The sequence below is a fragment of the Haliaeetus albicilla genome, chromosome 23, assembly GCF_947461875.1.
Source record: "Haliaeetus albicilla chromosome 23, bHalAlb1.1, whole genome shotgun sequence".
Classification (NCBI taxonomy): Eukaryota; Metazoa; Chordata; class Aves; order Accipitriformes; family Accipitridae; genus Haliaeetus; species Haliaeetus albicilla.
This window is the reverse complement of record NC_091505.1, coordinates 15,948,595-15,967,015: the sequence shown is the minus strand read 5'-3', so window position 1 is coordinate 15,967,015 and position 18,421 is coordinate 15,948,595. Positions and strand designations below refer to the sequence as shown.

General features: G+C 46.8%; 1 protein-coding gene across 2 annotated transcripts in view; it reads right to left on the bottom strand.

The window, feature by feature from the left end:
- Positions 1-18,421, bottom strand: part of PLS3 (plastin 3) — a 55,415-nt gene that overhangs the window by 16,403 nt on the left and 20,591 nt on the right. The window contains exons 1-2 of one of the 2 annotated variants that reach the window (XM_069811366.1): positions 18,385-18,409; positions 7,078-7,164 (exon numbers count right to left, since the gene is read on the bottom strand). In XM_069811366.1, coding sequence (XP_069667467.1) covers positions 7,078-7,144 — 67 coding nt within the window. In that variant the 5' untranslated portion in view covers positions 7,145-7,164; positions 18,385-18,409. Of the gene's footprint in view, positions 1-7,077; positions 7,165-18,384; positions 18,410-18,421 lie in introns of those variants that run through there. The other variant, XM_069811365.1, reaches the window with a different exon arrangement.

The window sequence follows — 18,421 nt, the reverse complement described above, 5'->3', positions numbered from 1 at the left end:
ATAAATGATCTCCAGAGCATTTTTTACATCTAACTGCAGCTGGCTTTGCATGTTAAAAATAGACAGTAATGAAATACAGCACTTCTTACTTTCTGAACTGAAAACACTAAGTCAGCTCTCCATTTACATTTTTTACAATGTTGATAATGATGTTATCCATTTATCGCTGATAGAAAACTGCAGCCAGATATTTTAATGCTGCCCAAGAATGCTCTGCAAGGACATTTGCTATGACAGTCAAGCACCAAGCCACAGCAGCAGTGCATGCTTAGTGAAATGCTATTGCCTATTAGATCTGGGAAGAACGAAAACAAGAATCTAGTGTGAATCTGGAGCTTTTCACATCAACAGATCCCAGCCCCCTTGGGGACGACATCGCATCCATTGAATGCACAGGGCAAATCCAGCAGCCCTAGCCTTTCTTTAGGCAAGTGAGGCTTTGCAGCCACCATGGACAACCACAGGTCGGGTGCCTCCTTCCTCAGGCTAACTAGGATGAGCAGACAGTGTGGTTCACAGCACAGCTAGTACGCAGGCTTCAGCAGTCAGGTCCACGAGCATCCTGATCATGTGAAGCTGTCAGATGGCCCAGATTCACATCCCAAGACATAAGCATGACCCTCCAGCATGTTTGGAGAGGCAGGGATTCAGGGCATGTTGTCCTGTTACTGCCTCAGTAGTGATGTTAAAATCCCTTTGCTGTAGGCAAGTGGTACAGCCAGCCCCGGGAAGTTAATTCAGTGCCTGAGCTGCCACCTCTTCCCCAGGGCTGGGGCTGTAGGGAGACACCAGCCCTGGATTACCGCTGCTGCTGGGGCGTACCTGGATGGGCTGGGGAGGTAGAGATTCGGCAGCCTCCTACGATCATCATTCAACCACAGGCTCTGCAAATTCAACACAGTGCCTGTACTAAAGACATCAGCTGAGCCCTGTATGGCTAAACAAGAGCAGTCTCTGCATTTAAGCAGCTGTGTTATCCTCTCCCCCATCTCCAGAGCTCCTGGCACTGTGATGGTGCACTGCCAAGTGCAGCTCGCCACCACCGGCTGCCAAAATCACACTGTGCAGCTTCACCCAGGCACCGTTCTGCCCATATCCCACATGGGAGGATTTTTCTGCTATTTATAAGGCGGCAGCCTCTCTCTAAGGCCCTAGAGTTCAATTCCACTCAAGCAACAGCTTCTGCTGCCCAAACACCCTCGCAGACTGCAGGTTGCTGCTGCCTCCCCAGGCTGCATGACAGAAGAGCTGCGCCAGCCCCAGTATTTGGTTTTGTTCAAGAGGGAATCCCACACCACAGCCACTGGGGTCAGTGTTTATGCTTAAAGGGAGATACTGTCAAGAATAAAAGAAAACAATCAGGATAGGTCTAAAGCCCATATTTTTTTTAGCAAATTTTGAAAGTCAATTTACTTTTAGTGAGGTGTCAGTGGTGGTTTTTAGGTTTTGTTTCACAGCAATATTCCAGCAAGCAGCATGTCCACACCACCACTCCAACTTTCCTCATTTTCTAGATCCATATGGGATTTTAAAATTGTTTTTATAAGTTAGCAAGAAAGTGAAATTCAAATGCTTAGTGGCAAACATCCAAAGTAACACAGAACAAACCTGTACTCCCTCCTACACCCCAGTCCCTAGGTCTCAAACTAAAGAGCAGCATCAATTCCAGTGGATTAATAAGTACCTTAAATGAAATGTCAGTGTTTACAATAATGCTGATGAAATAAAGTGGTTTGGGCCAATGATTAATGACAGCAACAGGCTGCTGTCTGGCCTTTAATTTTAGAATTTTATTCCAAAAAAATATAAGCCTACAAAGGCAAGCTTTATTAAACAGTCCAGCCTGAGATGTCATCAGCAAACTATTTCCCCTCTAGATAAATCACAGCTTCTTCTGTTGCAATTTTCTTATTACTAAATCTAACTCCACAACATGCATCTTTTCCCTGCCTCACAGCCAGTGAAGAAAATCAGACGAGAAGGGATTCGCTAGTCTCCAGGGCCTGTGCACCCAAAACAAAACTTTGCTTTCACCCTCAGCATGCCTACAGCCAACACCCATTGCTTTAGCCTATGCTTGAATGAACTGACCACAATCCTTTGCCATGCTGCCAAATTAAGCAGGTAAATCCAGAAACACCTGTTCATCACTTCTTCCAATCAATCCACCACCTAAAAAAACCCCTAAGTTTTACATCTACCCAAATGTTACGAGACAAAGGACAGAGAAAAATAAGACTTCAAAATACATATTGTATCCTTGATAGGATCACGGGTGTGATTTTGATTCAGATTTGGTAAAGGTTTTCCTCTTGGTATGTCTAGCTTAAGCATTCAGAAGTGTTTCTGGACCAAGCTTGCATGTACCATGTCTGAGCCTATTCAGAAGTGAAAGGGAAAAGCATGATATATGGTATTTCGTGAGGCAGAAGCCTGTTGGGTGAGTCAGCAGGGAACCGAGCTCCAAAGTCCCCATCTCTAATAGAGTGATGCCTGGGTAAAAGGATGCTTAAACCTGTTTAGAGCTCAGTTTTACATATGAAGCCCTGCATGTCTTTTAAGGGTACAATCTAATTCAAGGAATTAATCCCCACCCTTGCATTTATATTGGTTTGCTTGCAGAACAGAAACCACAACTTAAAAACACTGACTGAAATGCAATTGAGGAGTTAACACAGGCCATTGTCTGGTCCATCCACACTTGCTCAGCAGATGTCAATCTCAGCCTGAAAGCATCAAACCTGGCTGCAGGGCAGATATCAAGTATTTACTGCAGTCTGGCTCAACATGTGCCCATTTGGTTTCGTTCACCCCTGCAAAGCAGCATCTTCCCAATCTTGTGTGTGTGCCTAGCTCAAAAAAGATTCACCTCTGCTCACTGAGGGGAAAAAAAAATAAATTAGTAGCTCTGCTGCACAAAGAGCCATCTGAAATGCACACTGACACGTGAGCACATGCAACTCAGGAGCATGGCACCAGGAAAGATGCTGCCCATCAGGAGGGGCTGCACACCAGCAGCTCTCAGCCCCTACATTGGGCTCAGACAGACACCACACAATCAAGCGTGAAGGACACACACTGTTGAGTAGTGTGCCTTAACTCACTCAAAACACTTGGGTCTCAGGACCTAAGTTCTTCCAACTCTTAATGACTTCCCAAACATCCACTTGTAAGAGTTACTCTTCCACAGTATCCTGGGAAAAAAAATTAATCACTGATTTACTGCATAGATTAAAAGGGCATCTATGTCCCAGACACTTTGGGAGTGGGATTTACAAGCAAGACAGGTCTGTTGGCTTAACTGCAAGACCCCACACCAAGTTACTGGTCTTGCAGTAAAGATGCTCTCATTTCAAGTTTTAGCTTCTTGGCAGCTTTAAGTGTTAAAGCCTGGTGGATGTGCTAGCCCGTGGTTTTGGCTTGGTAGCAGAGTTGAGTAACGCTAACTAGTGATTGACTATGTGATGCAATATGGACTCATTCCTCTCTTAACATGTCAAAAAGCCTTTAGCCCTGTAAACATGACAAATAGGCCTGAGAACCCTACCCCACAGGGCAGCTGCTTCCCCTCCTGCTGTCTCTGTTCCCCCTCTGGCATCACAGTCAAATGTACAGAGTAGCAGCATTAAAAAAAAAAAAAAAGCAGTCCCTTTGCAGCACCAGCAAGTTCCATAATTATTTCCAGCATTACTGCAAGCCCACCATATGGTGCCTTGCTGGATGTCCTGCGACAGGGCCAGACTTCAGACGGAAGGTGGTCTAAAGTCCCTCTCTAACAAAATCTGAAATGGTATTCAACAGCTGAAGAGGCTGTCAAAATACAAGCTATCCCAAATGAAATCCTTCGGCGTACAGCCCAGAATTACTAATGGAAGAAAGCAAAATTGTTTTAACAGACAAGCTACAGCCTGGATTCATTATAATCTGCCTGATGGAAAGGAAACTACAGCACATCTGAAGTTTCCTATTTCTACTGAAAGTTGCGTGCATGCCAGCTTACTAAACCTGGGAAAGGTCACTGCAGTGATGTACGGCACCATCTTCTACCCATATGCAGGTGGCGCAGCAAAGCCACAATAAACAAAACCTAAAAGCTGCTTCAAGCTCTGGCTCAGCTTCCTCCTGACAAATACTTAAAATAGCTTAAATAACAGGATGCGAGAGGGGAAAGTAACCCACACGTTTCCTTTTAAGGACATCTGCTCAGCAGGACACACTCTAGCAGGATCACAGATCCCTATTTGCCTTAAGCTTAACATTTCAGTGCATTGTTTTACCACCTTGCAGCAGTGAACAAAGTGTTCGGCTGGGTTACAATTTTTAAGTACTTTGTGTTTCCAGAAAAGATGCTTATCTCTGCTATTAGAAGCAGGCAGAAGGAAGACAAACAGAGCAAGTTCGCAGATTTTGTTCTGCCATGCCTCCCCTATGAAGAGCCACTGTTTAGCCACGTACATACATACACACATCTGTTACACTGAACAAATTCAGAGATTAGCTGAGACTTGGAGCAACCTACTCTTCTCCCACTAACCTGCGGGTCATTCAAAGCCTAGACAGTTCTGATGCCCCACTTCATTACTTTTTTCAGCTGTTAAAATGCTTTTCCGAACCACTGCTGTTTACCCCTTGTATCACTTCCAATACAAATACCTGGTTATAGGATGCTGGGAGCTGCTTGTCTGAGCTGTAGCTGACTTCAGTGCTAACCTTAAACCATGGTTTCTATCCGTGGACTGCTTCTAGGAAGCAGTAGGTAGTCTATGGAACTCTTGCCTTTTGCTGGCTGTCAGAGAACAGCGCACCAGCTGCATGGGAGAGAGGGAGATACCTTCAAGTGGCATAGAAGGCAGGTGGTGACAGAGTATACAGTAACACACCTCACTGCCTTCCAGCATCACCAGATGTCTCAATCTCGTCCAGCTGCACGCAGAAAAGCTGGTCAAACACACACCTTTGAAGTCCCATCAACCTACACATCCAGAGCAGCAACTTGCCCCATGCTAGAGTTAAAGCAGGCCTCCAGGAAGCCCATGCAGCTGCACATCGGAGCAGGGCGCATCTTGGTAAGCAAAAACCACCCTGAGAGATACTTCCTCCTCCCCACATCTCCTTTACAACATCCTAGAAGCCAATGTACTGAGCTTTGCTATAACCATGCTTCTCAGCTGCGTTCCAAGTCTTGCAGGTAGCTGGGAGATGAAAGGAAAGCTTCATTTTAAATAGCAGCCTTAATCCAACTTTCCTTCGCATTCACTAGAGACAGCATTAGAAGTTGCCAGCGAAAGTCAGTCACCCAGTTAGTGACCAGTTCTATATCCCAGGGCAAATATGGGTCCTTTAGGCAAGAATAAAACGAATAAGAGCATTAAAGGCACTCACGACAGGCGCGTCCCACCACAATGCTTGCAGGCTGTACCCTGCCTAAAGCGTACAAAACAGAAGACAGCTGAAAATGACCAGCAGATTCCATCTCACTTGTGGGTATATCCTGGCTAATTATCACATTTCTCAATAACACCTAATTTTTGACACTGCTTTTATAATTTAATACCAAACAGGGACCAGAGCGAGCTGGTTTCCTAAAAAAAAAAAAAAAACAAAAAAAAAAAAAAAAAAACCCACACCAAAAAACCAACACAGGATCTGACTTGGGTTTCTCCATGTTTCTAGTGCAAAGGCAGCCAGTCAACCTAATCTTGCTAATTTCCCCCCACACTAATGACAAAAAGCCACCACATTCCAGCCAGGTTAATCATTTTAAGTTTATCCAAGGACAGAACGGGCTGCCTGCATCCCAGCCTTATTGAGGTTTGTGCTCAGAAGCACATTAGGCAGCAAGAAGTACAATGGTCACTCATCTTCCTCTGCGGCAGCTCACTTCCACCTGCTGGAAAAGTCTCAGGAAGAGCGAGACAGGAGAGGGAACTGCCAAAAACGCAACTTGCTTCAAGTCCCAACAGGGAATACTACTCCATGAGAATCAGTTGTCTTTGAAATTTGTATGTCCCTCTGCAGACTGCAAAATTAGAGCAAGTGAGAGCTTTAAGAGCCACTCTGCTCTAGAGGGCAGTTTACCCGATACAGATGCGAGGCAACTACCAATTTGTATTTATAACCAGTGCTTGAGTGATGCCGATGTCCAGTTAGGAAAATGAAACACTGGCTCTGATCACTTGTGCAACTCATTCCCAGCCAGTGCCAGTCCCGGGTGTGGTTCCCCAGCTGCATACGCTGACCTCAGTCCACACTGCTGCGGTCCAGCTCCCATCCTGCCCCTCCCTGGCGTTTCTCTGATCCTCCAGTAAGCCATATCAGGAAACTAAACCAGCAGAAAACAGTCTTCTCCATGATGTCAGTTTTCTGCCCGTTTCAGCTTCCCAAAGCAGCCTGCCAGAGGCTTCTGCAATGCCAGCGCAGGCGGAAAGCTGGAAGGCAGGCAGAGAGCTTGGGCTGTGCAACCCCTTGAGCATCGCAGGCTGTTAGGGAGGTGAGAACCAGAGAAGAAACAGAGCCACCAGAGGGCAATGCATATGCACTGCAGCCGCAAAGCATTTTATTATCACTGCAAGTTGTTCCATAATGGCCAGGTAAACAGACACTAATTAGGTTTTGCCTACAAGCTCACCAAACACAGTGCCTCAAATACACCCGCACAAACCAGAAACATAGCACCTACATTTACCATCTGCACTGCTCAGCCAATCTGACAAAACCAACATCATCAGAACCAAGCTCTGTGCAAGCCCTGAAGCACTGCCTGGGCTGAAGTAATGCAGTACCTGTTTGGATATTCTGCCATCAGGAACCAACAAAGCCTACCCTGGAGCAACAGGGCAAGGCTGTCTGCCAGTGCTCACTGACAGCCGGACTGCCCATGCCCCTTCCTTTGTGCTCCTTGGCTAGAAGTGACAAGCCAGAAGCAACAAGACTGCCAAGGGACTCCTTGGCATGGAGAAGATCACGAGAGCAGCAGACTGCCCACATCCTGCTGGCACCGCTGCTCACAGGGCTAGGATAAATTCATTTCAAATGTACAGCAGACAGGAGCGTGGTGCCCTCCTCACTGTGACTTACCAACTTTTGCAAAGGCCTCCTTGAGTTCCTCCAGCTCATCTTTGGAGATTTGCGTGGTGTTGGCCATCTCATTAATTTACAGAGTACCTAAAGAGAGAAAAAGGACACTGTGTGAAATCAGGCTGCATTCAAATGCATGCAGTTTTGAACAGCAGTACAGTAACAATCAATACCAAGGTCACCACAGTTCTTGAAGCCACGTTTATCTTTCCACTAATAAAACAGATGTGTGAAACTCAGAGGGCGGCAAATTCCCTCCTTAACAAGTCAAAAATCCCATTAGCCTTGTTAATATTTAGCTCTGTGTATTTATTTTATGGGCTATTTTGTTCTGCACACATTAAGGTACCTGCTACCAGTGTGTTCTGTAGGTCAGAAAAGCTCACATCTCCAGGGATTTTCCACAACTTTGAACAAAATCAGAATCCAGATTTAAAATATCAATGCAAAATATACTGAACGCTCTGCCTGCTGGTCTGCCCCCAAGAGCACACAGCCATCAAACCCGAATAATAAAGATTCTGAACAGTACCTGAAAAAGGTCTTTTCGCACAAAGTAGTATACCTGCTACTGTTTGCAAAAAAAGAAATAGTCTGCTCTTCTACAGGGAACTGTTTGAATAAACACCTGCCTATTTCCCCAGAGTCAGTCTCTCAATAAACCATGTAAGCAACAGGCTGTTTGCACTGCCACTGACCCCCTCTCCCCTCCTGAGCAAGGCACAGCAGGAACACCGCAAGCAAGTCTGGAACAGCAGGCATCAGCCACGCTCAAACCCCAAGTACACAGAAACTTCACATTGATCAGACCTGCTTGGTGTTTAAGAAACAGAGAGGATGAAGCGTACAGTTCCTACACCCATCTGCTATAATCCTCCTTTCCAAGCACTGATTAGGTGCCACCCGGCCAGCCTAGACAGGAGGCATCACCATAAGGATGGTAAAAGGCCAGTGACGTACCCACGTCCCCTTCCCATGACATTCATGACAGCAGCATCAGATGCCCTGTTGGCACTTTGGCCAATATGACCAAGAGAGATCAGTGATTGATGGAACAATGCAAATAGGGGAATCCCTGTGTGTGAACAAAAAGGTAGGCAGACAAGCACATTCCAGCACATGTGCTAGTTCTACCTCAGGGTCTTTAAAACATGGATCTGGGCAGGCTCAGTGCAACTTCAAATGAGACTTGCATTCCAAGATTTTCCAGCTCCCACAGTTAGCTACAATCACTAAGTTGAGAAACAAAAGGTTCCTCCTCTGCCTATGGGAACAGACACAGCTGCCGCCTCCTCTGTAACCAAAAGGATGAGCAGTGAATTCAGGTTTACAGATTGTCAGAAGGCAGGATTGTGAACAGGCTGGCTCACTGCTCAAGCGACAAGAGGCTCAGTTTCATAAATGCCTGTGCCCTGAGCAAGCCTCTTTTGTCTGAGGCTCCCAGCTGCCTTCACAAGCACTTGTTAGCTTAAGAACATGAGTTTGCCTGTAGCTGTAAATATTCATTTTCTGTAACACTTTACTCAGTCCGGGAAGAAAGAAGTCCTTAGAGATGAGAGCAATGGGCAGGTGTGCCAGCATGGGAAACCAGCTCAGACAGGTGCTAGCAGCAGAGAAAGTCAACAAGAAGTTGCATCACTGCAGAGACAAGAAGGAAAGCACATCAGACCCCACCTCCAAAAACATCTGCAGAGCTGCCAGCGGACACAACAAGATGTTTGACAGTCAGTAAAAGGTAAAAGCCACCAACAGCAAGACAGCCAACTTCATCATTGGACTTGTACTGCAAGAATGGGGCAGTGGCAGGAATTGTGGCAAAGCTGCATCAGACTGACTTGGGGGGGGGAAGCACCATAGTAAATGTTTTATACCATTTCAGAGATAACAAGTTAGGCTAGTTGACCAAGGAAATGCTACCATGCAGGTCCTTGCAAGACGCAGGAATGCTGTGTGCAGCGCTGCCCACCTTGCAGGATGCCCAGCCTGGGACCTACCCCTGTTCCTGAAGCAGCCCCCTCCCTGCAGCACTCCCACGGGTGCCCCAGCAGCCTGAGCCGCAGTGCCACCAAAACCTGGCTGTTATTTCCAGGGGATGAAGGAGTTGCTCAGCAAGAAAGTCAGCTCTTAGCAAGCTTGGTGCACGCTACAGGAGGTGGATTTCACAACTGGCAGAAACACTTGGGGAACACTATTGGGAACGGAGACAATTTTGGCTACGCGGGCAGGCAGGTGGCATGAGCTGCCAGGCAGGAGAGGGCAGGCCTACGAGACTGAAATTTCAGTCAACCCTCCTTCACAAATTCTGCCTTCTTCCTAATCCTCACTTTCACCTATTTGTTTTCAAACCATGAGGATTTCCTGCAAAAAGGGATTTCCAAAAGCATCATTATCTAACCACTTCATTGGAATTTAATTAGCTGCTGACTATCTCTAACATCTTTAAAAGCAAAACAAGCAGCAAACACCACCATAAGCTGAGGGCTTTTAAAAAAGTTGCTCTGTTTGACTTTAACAGGGAAATATTACACTCTGGATATGCCCTGCAGTTGTTTGTGTGGGTCTTCACTTAAAAAAAAATTTCCCTTCCAGCTCCTATGTTGTTCAGCTCAGTCAGTAAGTCTACAAAACAGGTTTACCTCTCAGTTTTCATACTGCTTCCTCCTTCTCTGTTTCTCTGCTTGAGAGGAGAGAGGGAGAATTTGAACCAACAGAGAAAAAGCAGACACCTGACCTTGTTATAGCTGTCTGGGAAGGGGAAAAGTATAACAAAACAGTGTATGAAAAGGTTAGTGGGCCACAAAGTTACAAGCCGACAGGGACTGCTAAGCTCCCAAGGCAATTTTACAGAGGTTTTTTGCAGCAGAGAGGTATTACACCAACATTGGCACACTCATCTGGGGGACAGGAGAGTTTTCAGTTTTTTGTTGTGTGGGGGTTTTTTGTTTGTTTTTAATAGCTGAGTCTAGGGCATTCAAAATCATGTTTTTCATTCAGTTGCATTTTTAAACAAGAGGCTTTGTCTTCACAGACATAAAAAGCCCTTTTATCACACTGGCACAGGGATCACACATCAGCTGCCTCACTCGAAGCCCTGTGGGGACACGGCACCACGCTGCTCACGCCTCACCACGTCACATTCACTTCTACCACAAGCAAAGTCTCTGCCAGGGCACGCAATGAGAGCCAGAGACAAACTCACATTTAAAGACCTATTTTAGAGGGAGGAAGAGAGAACGAGGGGAAAAAAGGAGACAGAAGTGAGCTACTGATCCCACACCCGTTTTACACCCTGGTGACAGATGGTCCATCGGTCAGTGCACACATAAACAGAGTGTATAAGGAAGCAATTCCTGCTCCAGATCCCGTTTGGTCCTGCCTTCATCCCTTACCCCACAGAAGAAAAGCAAAGGCAGCTCCATAACACACGGCTGCACAAAAGCAGCTTCACAGAAGAGAGCGGCTGGCAGACGGTGCAGCCCGTTCCTGTGCTCTGAAGACTTCACTTTGTGCTGCAGATCAGAGCTGCTTTAAGTGCGTCTCAGGTTTTTGAATATCACTCCCGTCCCAGAGAGGGGCTGTATAAAGTTTCTGTGCAAACAAGTTTTATAGCTTCTAAACACACTGCAGTCACTGAATCGGGGTTAGTTTATTTGCTCTCCAGACAGAACTGTAATACAGGCAGGTCAAATAAAGCTGCCCCAGCCGATGTGTTTTAACAGCTGTAAGCCACCTGGAGACACACCATTGCAGTGGGGACTGCCACCAGAGGGATGCCTTCTCTGTGGTGCTCAGCACTTCCAGCACAAGCGCCAGAAGCTAACTAGGGCATTTGGTGGATTAACTGCTCAGACAGCAACTTAAAAACACTCAAGCCCAGAGAAAAAGTCCCCAAGACTCTTCCCCCCAAGAGGAGAAGCCCTGGGAGCTGCATCCTGAACAGAGGATGGGTGGAAATTGGTGGCAGGGGGTGGAGGAAGCATCCAGGCATTTGCACATCTCCTTGAAAGCTGGAGGATTAATTTAGTTTTGAAAGCACTGGGCGACCAAATATTTCCCGACAGCCACTTGAACACTTCCAACAGAAACAGAGCTGGAATTTGCTGCTGATCCAAATGAAAGAATTTGCTTTCTTAGCAGCTCCGTGTTAGTTTGAAAACCAAGTCGCTCCGTCCCTCCCAGACCCGCCCTGTTTTAATATCTCTAGAACTGACTGATTAACAGCATCAATTTGTTTACTCAAATGGGCAGAGACACATGAAAGTGTCAACAAAAAGGTATTAATATGTCCTTTTTCCATCCGATAAAAAAAAAAAAAAAAAAAAGAGCGAGCTAGGCCTAGTCTGGAGCAGTGACTCACCCCGTATGTATTCCTCTGAAAAAAGGAACCTGTGGTTTTGCTGCCTTTTCATGACAAAGGCTCCAGACATGAGAAGGCAAGTCAGTCAGCATTAACTAATTAAAAATACTTCAAAACCCGCATATCTCTGACCACTAACCCAGCACGTATCAGTCTTCCTTTAGGAATAATGAGCCAGACAGCCAGGCACTCGGTCCCCCCCAACCCACGGCAAGTGCCAGCGCCCCCGGGCTTGCAGCACAGGGCACTGACGCAGCCACCTTGCTAATTTGGAGGGAATCCTGGTGATTCAGCTGAGGCAGGATCTAGCCCCCAGGCTTCCTGTGGCTCACCCCATTCTCCTCTTCCTCCCTGTTTCGCAGGTAGTGGTCTTGGCCCTGCCAAGAGCCGCATCAGAGAATGGGGTGGCCACGCGCACTCCCCCGCTTCCCTTGCCCTATTCACCCACCCCCCAGCTCCTTTTGCAAGACCACAAAGTCCTTCGGAGCCCACTGCTGCAAGGGCCTCTCCCCCACTGCCACGCAGACCCCCTCCACAGGGCCAGCAGCATCATGCCCATCCTGGCATGGCTGTGCAAGCTTCAGAGCTGCTGGACAGCCTGGGGCAGCCAGTCTGCTCAGAGCAAAGCAGCAAGGGAAGCGAGTCACTGGTAAGGGCTGAAAGCCTGAGTTTTCTTTGCATCCCTTCCCAGGTGATTGGGATGCTGCAAAGGATGCTGCAGGGATCTCCTGATGCTGCAGGAACCCTCCTCCACAGGCACCAGCCAGCCTTAGACTCATGCTGCATTTGGAAATGCTTGCAGGCAGGAGAGGGCACACACCCCCTCCCATTATCAGGTGCACCCAGCAGCTCTGCTGGCTCCTTTTTTTGGTCCAGTCCAAGCAAAGCCACTGGGGTTTTACAGACAACATCTTCAAACTTGATAGCAACAGGAAGAGGCAAAAGTTAGTGGTTCGCAGTCTTCATCTGATGAGTCCTCCAAGATAAACACTTACTGCTGCTTTGGGAGGAGACAGGGAGATTTAGGGATTGATGGCCTGTAAATGAAAACTTGTCATGCAATCCATCCTCTCCTGCTCATCATCCGTTTGTGTGTTTCAAACCATGTTTTGTTCATCAAATTCCTCCAAGACAGCACCCACTCGTTAGGTGTGGTTATTAGCAAACACCAGGTTGCTGGAAGCATATAAGCTTTTATTTGGTAATTACCTTCCAGGCAGTCACCCATCAGAGGCACAGGCTGAAACCAGACCTTCGCCACACTTTTGTCTTTCCATATAGCAATAGGTGCCATCCTGATAAGAGCAGCGATTAGGTGATGCTACCCGATCCGCAGGGACTGCACCGCTGCGGTGTCCAACACCTTACCAACAGCATGATGCCACTACAAACCACTGTCCCCCAGAAATGACTTTGCTGTTGGTCTTTGCATGAATGCTGGACTCAGGAACACCTCCATGTTTTGCATCCATATCAACTCAGTTAGCTGCTTCCCCTGCCTCGGGAGGAAAGGGGCATGCGAAGCTTCAAGCAGGTATTTCTTTGCAGTGCCAGACTTGGGCGAGTAGCTGCATCTCTCATCTGTGGCTCTTCCCTTCAGCCAAGCTTTCCCAGCCCCATGCACACCAGGCTCAACACTGATGAAACTACAGCTCTGCTCTCAAGGTCTGCAGTGCTTTAACTATCGAACAGCACCGGGCTGTAAAGCCTGCAAAGCAATCACCCAAACCCAGCTTTATTTCGTTATTAAGCCAGCTTTCCTCATCCATGCACAGCACCAAACAACTTGCCTCAACAGGCCAATGACCAACTACACACAAATTCAATTTTAATACTGAATTTCTTTAAGCATGTCTTGCTGTTTGAATTTACTACCTCCCACCTCCCAATTCTCCAGCTTCCTCGAGCTACTGCCTTTACACACAGTACATTCAGTACACACAGAGTACACACTTGGACTCGTCCATGCGGGATGTGTAGCCCACCAGGTGTTATACAGCCACTTGTTGCATCGCAGGGAAAGGACACAGGACAGCAGATAGTGATTGCCACCTTATGGCTCACCTCTTCCCAATCCCAGACAGAGATTACCTCCAGCTGCTGTTTTTGAAGCATCCCTAAATCAGCAAAAGTCCCATTAGTGGGTTTTGCTTTATATTCTTTCAAATCCCTGAAACTGTCATGCTGGGAGAGACCCTGCTACACTTATTTTCACCTGGGAGTGGACTGTGAGAGTTTGCTCCTGTTGTTACACAACTCACCGCTGCTGCGGGGGAAAAAATCTGTCAAATCCATCAGGAGCAGAGACACGTCCTGGAGTTAGTCACTGCACGTGGCTTGCCAGCAGCTCTCTCCAGATTTGGAGGCATACCTCTACGGGGTATCTACCTCTAGACATGCACGTTCCTCCAGCAGGTCCAGGTTAAAAACCCAGTTTCTCCTAGCTCCAGCTGGGTAGAACAATGCCAGAGATTTTTCTGAGCAGCACTTGGGTAGGTGCCCAGCAGGTATCTGGGCTGCTCAGAGGCAGGGTCACTCCAACGATATGGGAACAACTGCAGCAAACCAGGTTTGCTATGCCTTCTGCTTAGACTTTAACCACTGCCCCAACATCCATGGGCAGCCTGGACAATCTGATCCTTCACTGTTTGCATGCGGGTCAACATGTTTTCTCTTCCTTCAAGACAGAACCAGATTCACTAGCTTCGATCATCTTAAATCCTTATTAAAAACAATTGCTGACCCATCAGCCAATTCACATGCCTCTGACTCCCCTGCACAGTCAAGGAGGCTTTTTGGGGTGCAGCCACACCTGAGTAACTGTCAGCATGTTCAGCACCCTGACCCAGAACTGAGCTGTAGCCAGTACTCCCAGAAAACCCCAAATCAGCATCAGACCTGCTCACAGCATCAAATAGAAATCAGCCCCTTGCTAAAAGGCCAGGAAAGCCATGTCCTTCAGGGCAGCATCCAGAATGCTGAGAGCTGGGGACATGACACAGAAATTTGTAGGGATTTGAGTACACAAATCCTTCTGTCTCGCAGACATAGAAAAACAGAAAGATAGCAAGCAGCTGAGGATGCTTAGCCACGTGATATCCAATTGCCCAAAGGCTGGAGGGGAGCACAAGTCTGAGTAACACAAATGCCTCCACTCCAGCTGCACATGGGAGGGATAAAAAAAAAAACTTCCCCAGTCCTCAGTGCAGTCCCCCCCCAACACATCCCCATGCAGCCCTGAAGGACTGTGAGCCAGAGCTGCCTCTGACACACATTAAGGGGTGACATGCAATCCTGGAGTAGAGTAGATGGATGCTTCCTTACCCTCATGACCCAGTGTTTACTATGAGGAGGCTGAACTGACAGAAACATAAAAGTGGTTTGGGACTCAAATGGAAGGAAGCAGCACAGAAAGCTTTCTGCAGAACTACACTCTTCTCTGAAGGCTCCTGATGCAGAAGACCAGGGCCAAATGGATTGGATGGACAGTCAAAGCAGGGGCAGTGCTGACTTTCAAGGAGGAGAGCAGCTGCCTGCTAGATCTTGCAGCTGCACCTGCACACACCCAGCACGCTGCAGACTGGCAGCTACAGTGTACGGACCGCCTCACTGCTCCAGCTCTTATTACATGTATCTACAGAGTACTTATAATCTGCAGGGCACAGTAGAAACCAGATCAAATACTGTTTGAGACAGCAGTGAATCAGTCCTTAAAAGCCTCTTTGCCAAATACTTCTCCTAAACATTGCATTTTGGCACACCTCCAGTTTTAGCAGTACTCCAGGATTAGAACACATTTGAGATCATAACCCGCTAGATTGGTTTAACTCACTTTTGAATTTCGATAGTTTGTCCACATCAGTGGAAACAGGAACAGCAATATTCCCTGTTAACTAATTAGTACAACATGAAAACAGGTGATCCTTTCAAGACCTCTCAGGAAAGAAAGAGCTGAACACTCATCCTGCCTGGAATTTGCAAAATCAAGTAACATTCAGAGATAATTTAAACCTAAGTGTAAGAAGATAAAAAGGGGGGGGGGGGTTAGATGTCAGCTAATGGACTGAGACTCATAAGGCTTAATTTAAGTGCCTGGCTCAAGCACAGAAAAATCATGCTAGCCTCAGGAAATTCTTATGCTGATAGTAACTCTTATTCTTGTGTAGTTTCCCAAATAAAGAGCAGTATGAAACACTTCCTTTGGCTTATTCTGTATCTTAACCATAAATGACTTCAAGAAAGGACCCACCTCTTACCACCCATCACAAAACTCAGCATAAGGCATCCCTCATTTTATGACGGGACTCTCAGAGCAATGGTGGGAAAGTCAACGGGTTCCCCACCTGCATAAGTGAGGAGGGATGAGGATCACAAGGCTGAATTAGTGCAGATTTCCTTTCCCAGAAGCAGCTGGGACCTGCCTGCTGAGACCTGCAGGTTACCCTCAACATGCTTTAAGCATGTGTGTCTTGATTTCCCAATATTCAGCCCCAAAGGAGCCCAGTTCCTTACAAGGGTGAGCTGCAAACCTCAGCCTGTGCCCTGGCCTCCAGCAGCTGGATAAAACCCTTCAAAGGCTGAAGGGACTTGAGGCCACACAGCTCAGACCTACCTCCATCCCCCAGCACCTCCAGCCTCCACTCTCAAGTAACACCTTTGCTTGGCAGGTAAAGCAACTGATATTCAATATGCCATGATAAAGTAAGAAGCATTACTCAGTCTGTAAAACTTCCCTCCCACCCGGGCGGGGGAATCAACCCAATCCGTAAATTAAATCACAGTACAGTCACTGCTTATTCAATGCCAGCAAACAAGCTCCTGCAAGCCAAATACCCAGCATGACGGTGCTGATCCCTGGCGAGCTGGACAATAGGGAGTTTCAGCGATTAGTTTTGGGAGGGTGGGTTTCATGCAACCTTTTAGAAGCTACAGCTGCGGTTGAGTGATTTTCCAGACTGTTTTATCAATTTGAAGGTAAACAGAGCTGTCCTGAAATGGCACAGCCAGGGCTGAAATCCCGGCAGCCTGGCAACTGCTGTCCAGATGATAAACATTCAGAGAAGTGTGTCAATGAATGTTTTCTTAAATAAGAAACAAAACACTAGAAACTACAAGCCATACTCTAAGCATTGGAACTATGTTTCAAAAGTCTCAAAAAACAGGAATTTCAGCAACTGATCTCTTACTAGATAGAAAGAGCTACTGATAAAGGAAGAAAAACCTTTCTCCATCCTTCCCCTGCTCGCTGTAATCTTGTTTAGAAAGCACTTGGGAAAAAGGGAAAGAAGTCAAAATAATTTGATTCAGAGCAAGAAAGCAACACGAGACTGCAATAAATCAGTGTTGCTGCATAGCTGCCTTAGTGGCTTTTGGAAGTAGAAGAAGCCCTGTAAATTCAACACTTATTTTCTTTAGAGAAGATGGTACAGATCCTATCTACCCTTAACAAAAGCAGAAACATTAATCTCAAAGATTAATGTGAAATGGCTAGAAGAGCAGGAGAGCTGCTGTCTTCGCCTCCCAGGAGGCCGCCATGACAGTGAAATCACGTTTACTCTGACAGCAGGGTGTTCCCCACACTTCTCTATAATTTAACTTAATACAGGGAGGAGCAATAGGGAGCAAAAGATAGCAGTCGCCAGTCCAAGATCAGGCAAGCTCTACTCCGTGACTCTTGGATTTTGGACAAGCATTAATAATCTCTGCAAAATGCACCCTAGTTAGCAGGTTTCAAGGCGAAGCAGGATCTCCAAGAGGCATCCAGCACTCCTGGAGCCGAGTACTAACTTCTCATTGCATCCCTTCAAGCTGCTTCACCTCCTCCTCCTCCTCCCCTGGTTTAGCCGCTCAGCCAGTGCCCAATACCCCTAGGACAGATGTAGTGGTTAAAGAGATGTGTGCACTGTAAACAGCGTGCAACCTCATTGCTACTCTGAATTTCAGGAGGGTGTGAGTCCTCCAGCTCTGGAAATCATTCTTTATAGCCAGATGTTTTGCAGAATAAATGCAGGGTAAGAGTAAAATATAACTAAGCAAAACCTCACAGCAACACATTTAGTATAAACAAAATCAGGACATGAAGAAGCTACACTAGATGTGTTTTACAGGTTTTCAGACAAGTGTAAGTTTTTTCAGCACAAAAAAATTTCAGCATTTCAGTCCAATACTTAGAAATACTTGGTATATAAGTGTTTTAGCCAGCAGCGACTGCTAAAGCACTTGAAGAGGGTCTATGCCAGCTTCCAGCATCACTTATAGCCACCCTTCACCAGAAAACACAGCAAGCAAGATAAACTCCTCAGTCTGGAAACAAACTCCTGCCAGGCTGTGATGCCACACACCATTCCCACCAGAACAGCAAAGCAGCTCAGCCCCAGCCTCTCAGGGCAAACGACTCCAAAAAGTTAGGTAGCCACCACAGCCAGCAGCCTACAGCCGTTTCCCCAAAGTACTCAGAGCTCCTCATACTTTCTGCAAGGCAAAGGTTTAAATATTTAATACTTCTAACATGCAAGTTTAAGCAGCTGTGCTTTTTAAAAGCCTGCTGCAGACAGAGATGGGGTAAGATGTGCCCCAGACTGAGATTTCAGGGAAGGAACACCCTCAGTCCTCACTTGAAAAATTAAATACCCAGTGATGCAAAGTCAGTCGCAGCACTTGGTGCTCCTGCTTGCATGTGCTGCTCAGTCAGGTGCACAGATAAATCCCAAATTTAAAACGCATTAAAACCTGAAATTCATCTTTTCTAATAGCCGCTTACAGCTATTTTCCTTTATCTGCTACAGCATCGGGAATCGCTAGACAGTTTGCAGAGAAAACAAAAGCAAAACAAGTCGTTGCAGGGCAACCTCTGGCATGTGCTTGCATCCACGCAGGGAGCCAGAGCCCCGAGCAGCAGCCAGCAGCATGTGTGGCATCCTAAGGCCAGCCCGCCGCAGAAGACACCTTACCTTTCCTTCCTTCTCTCCCGGGGAAGGCGAGTCGCTC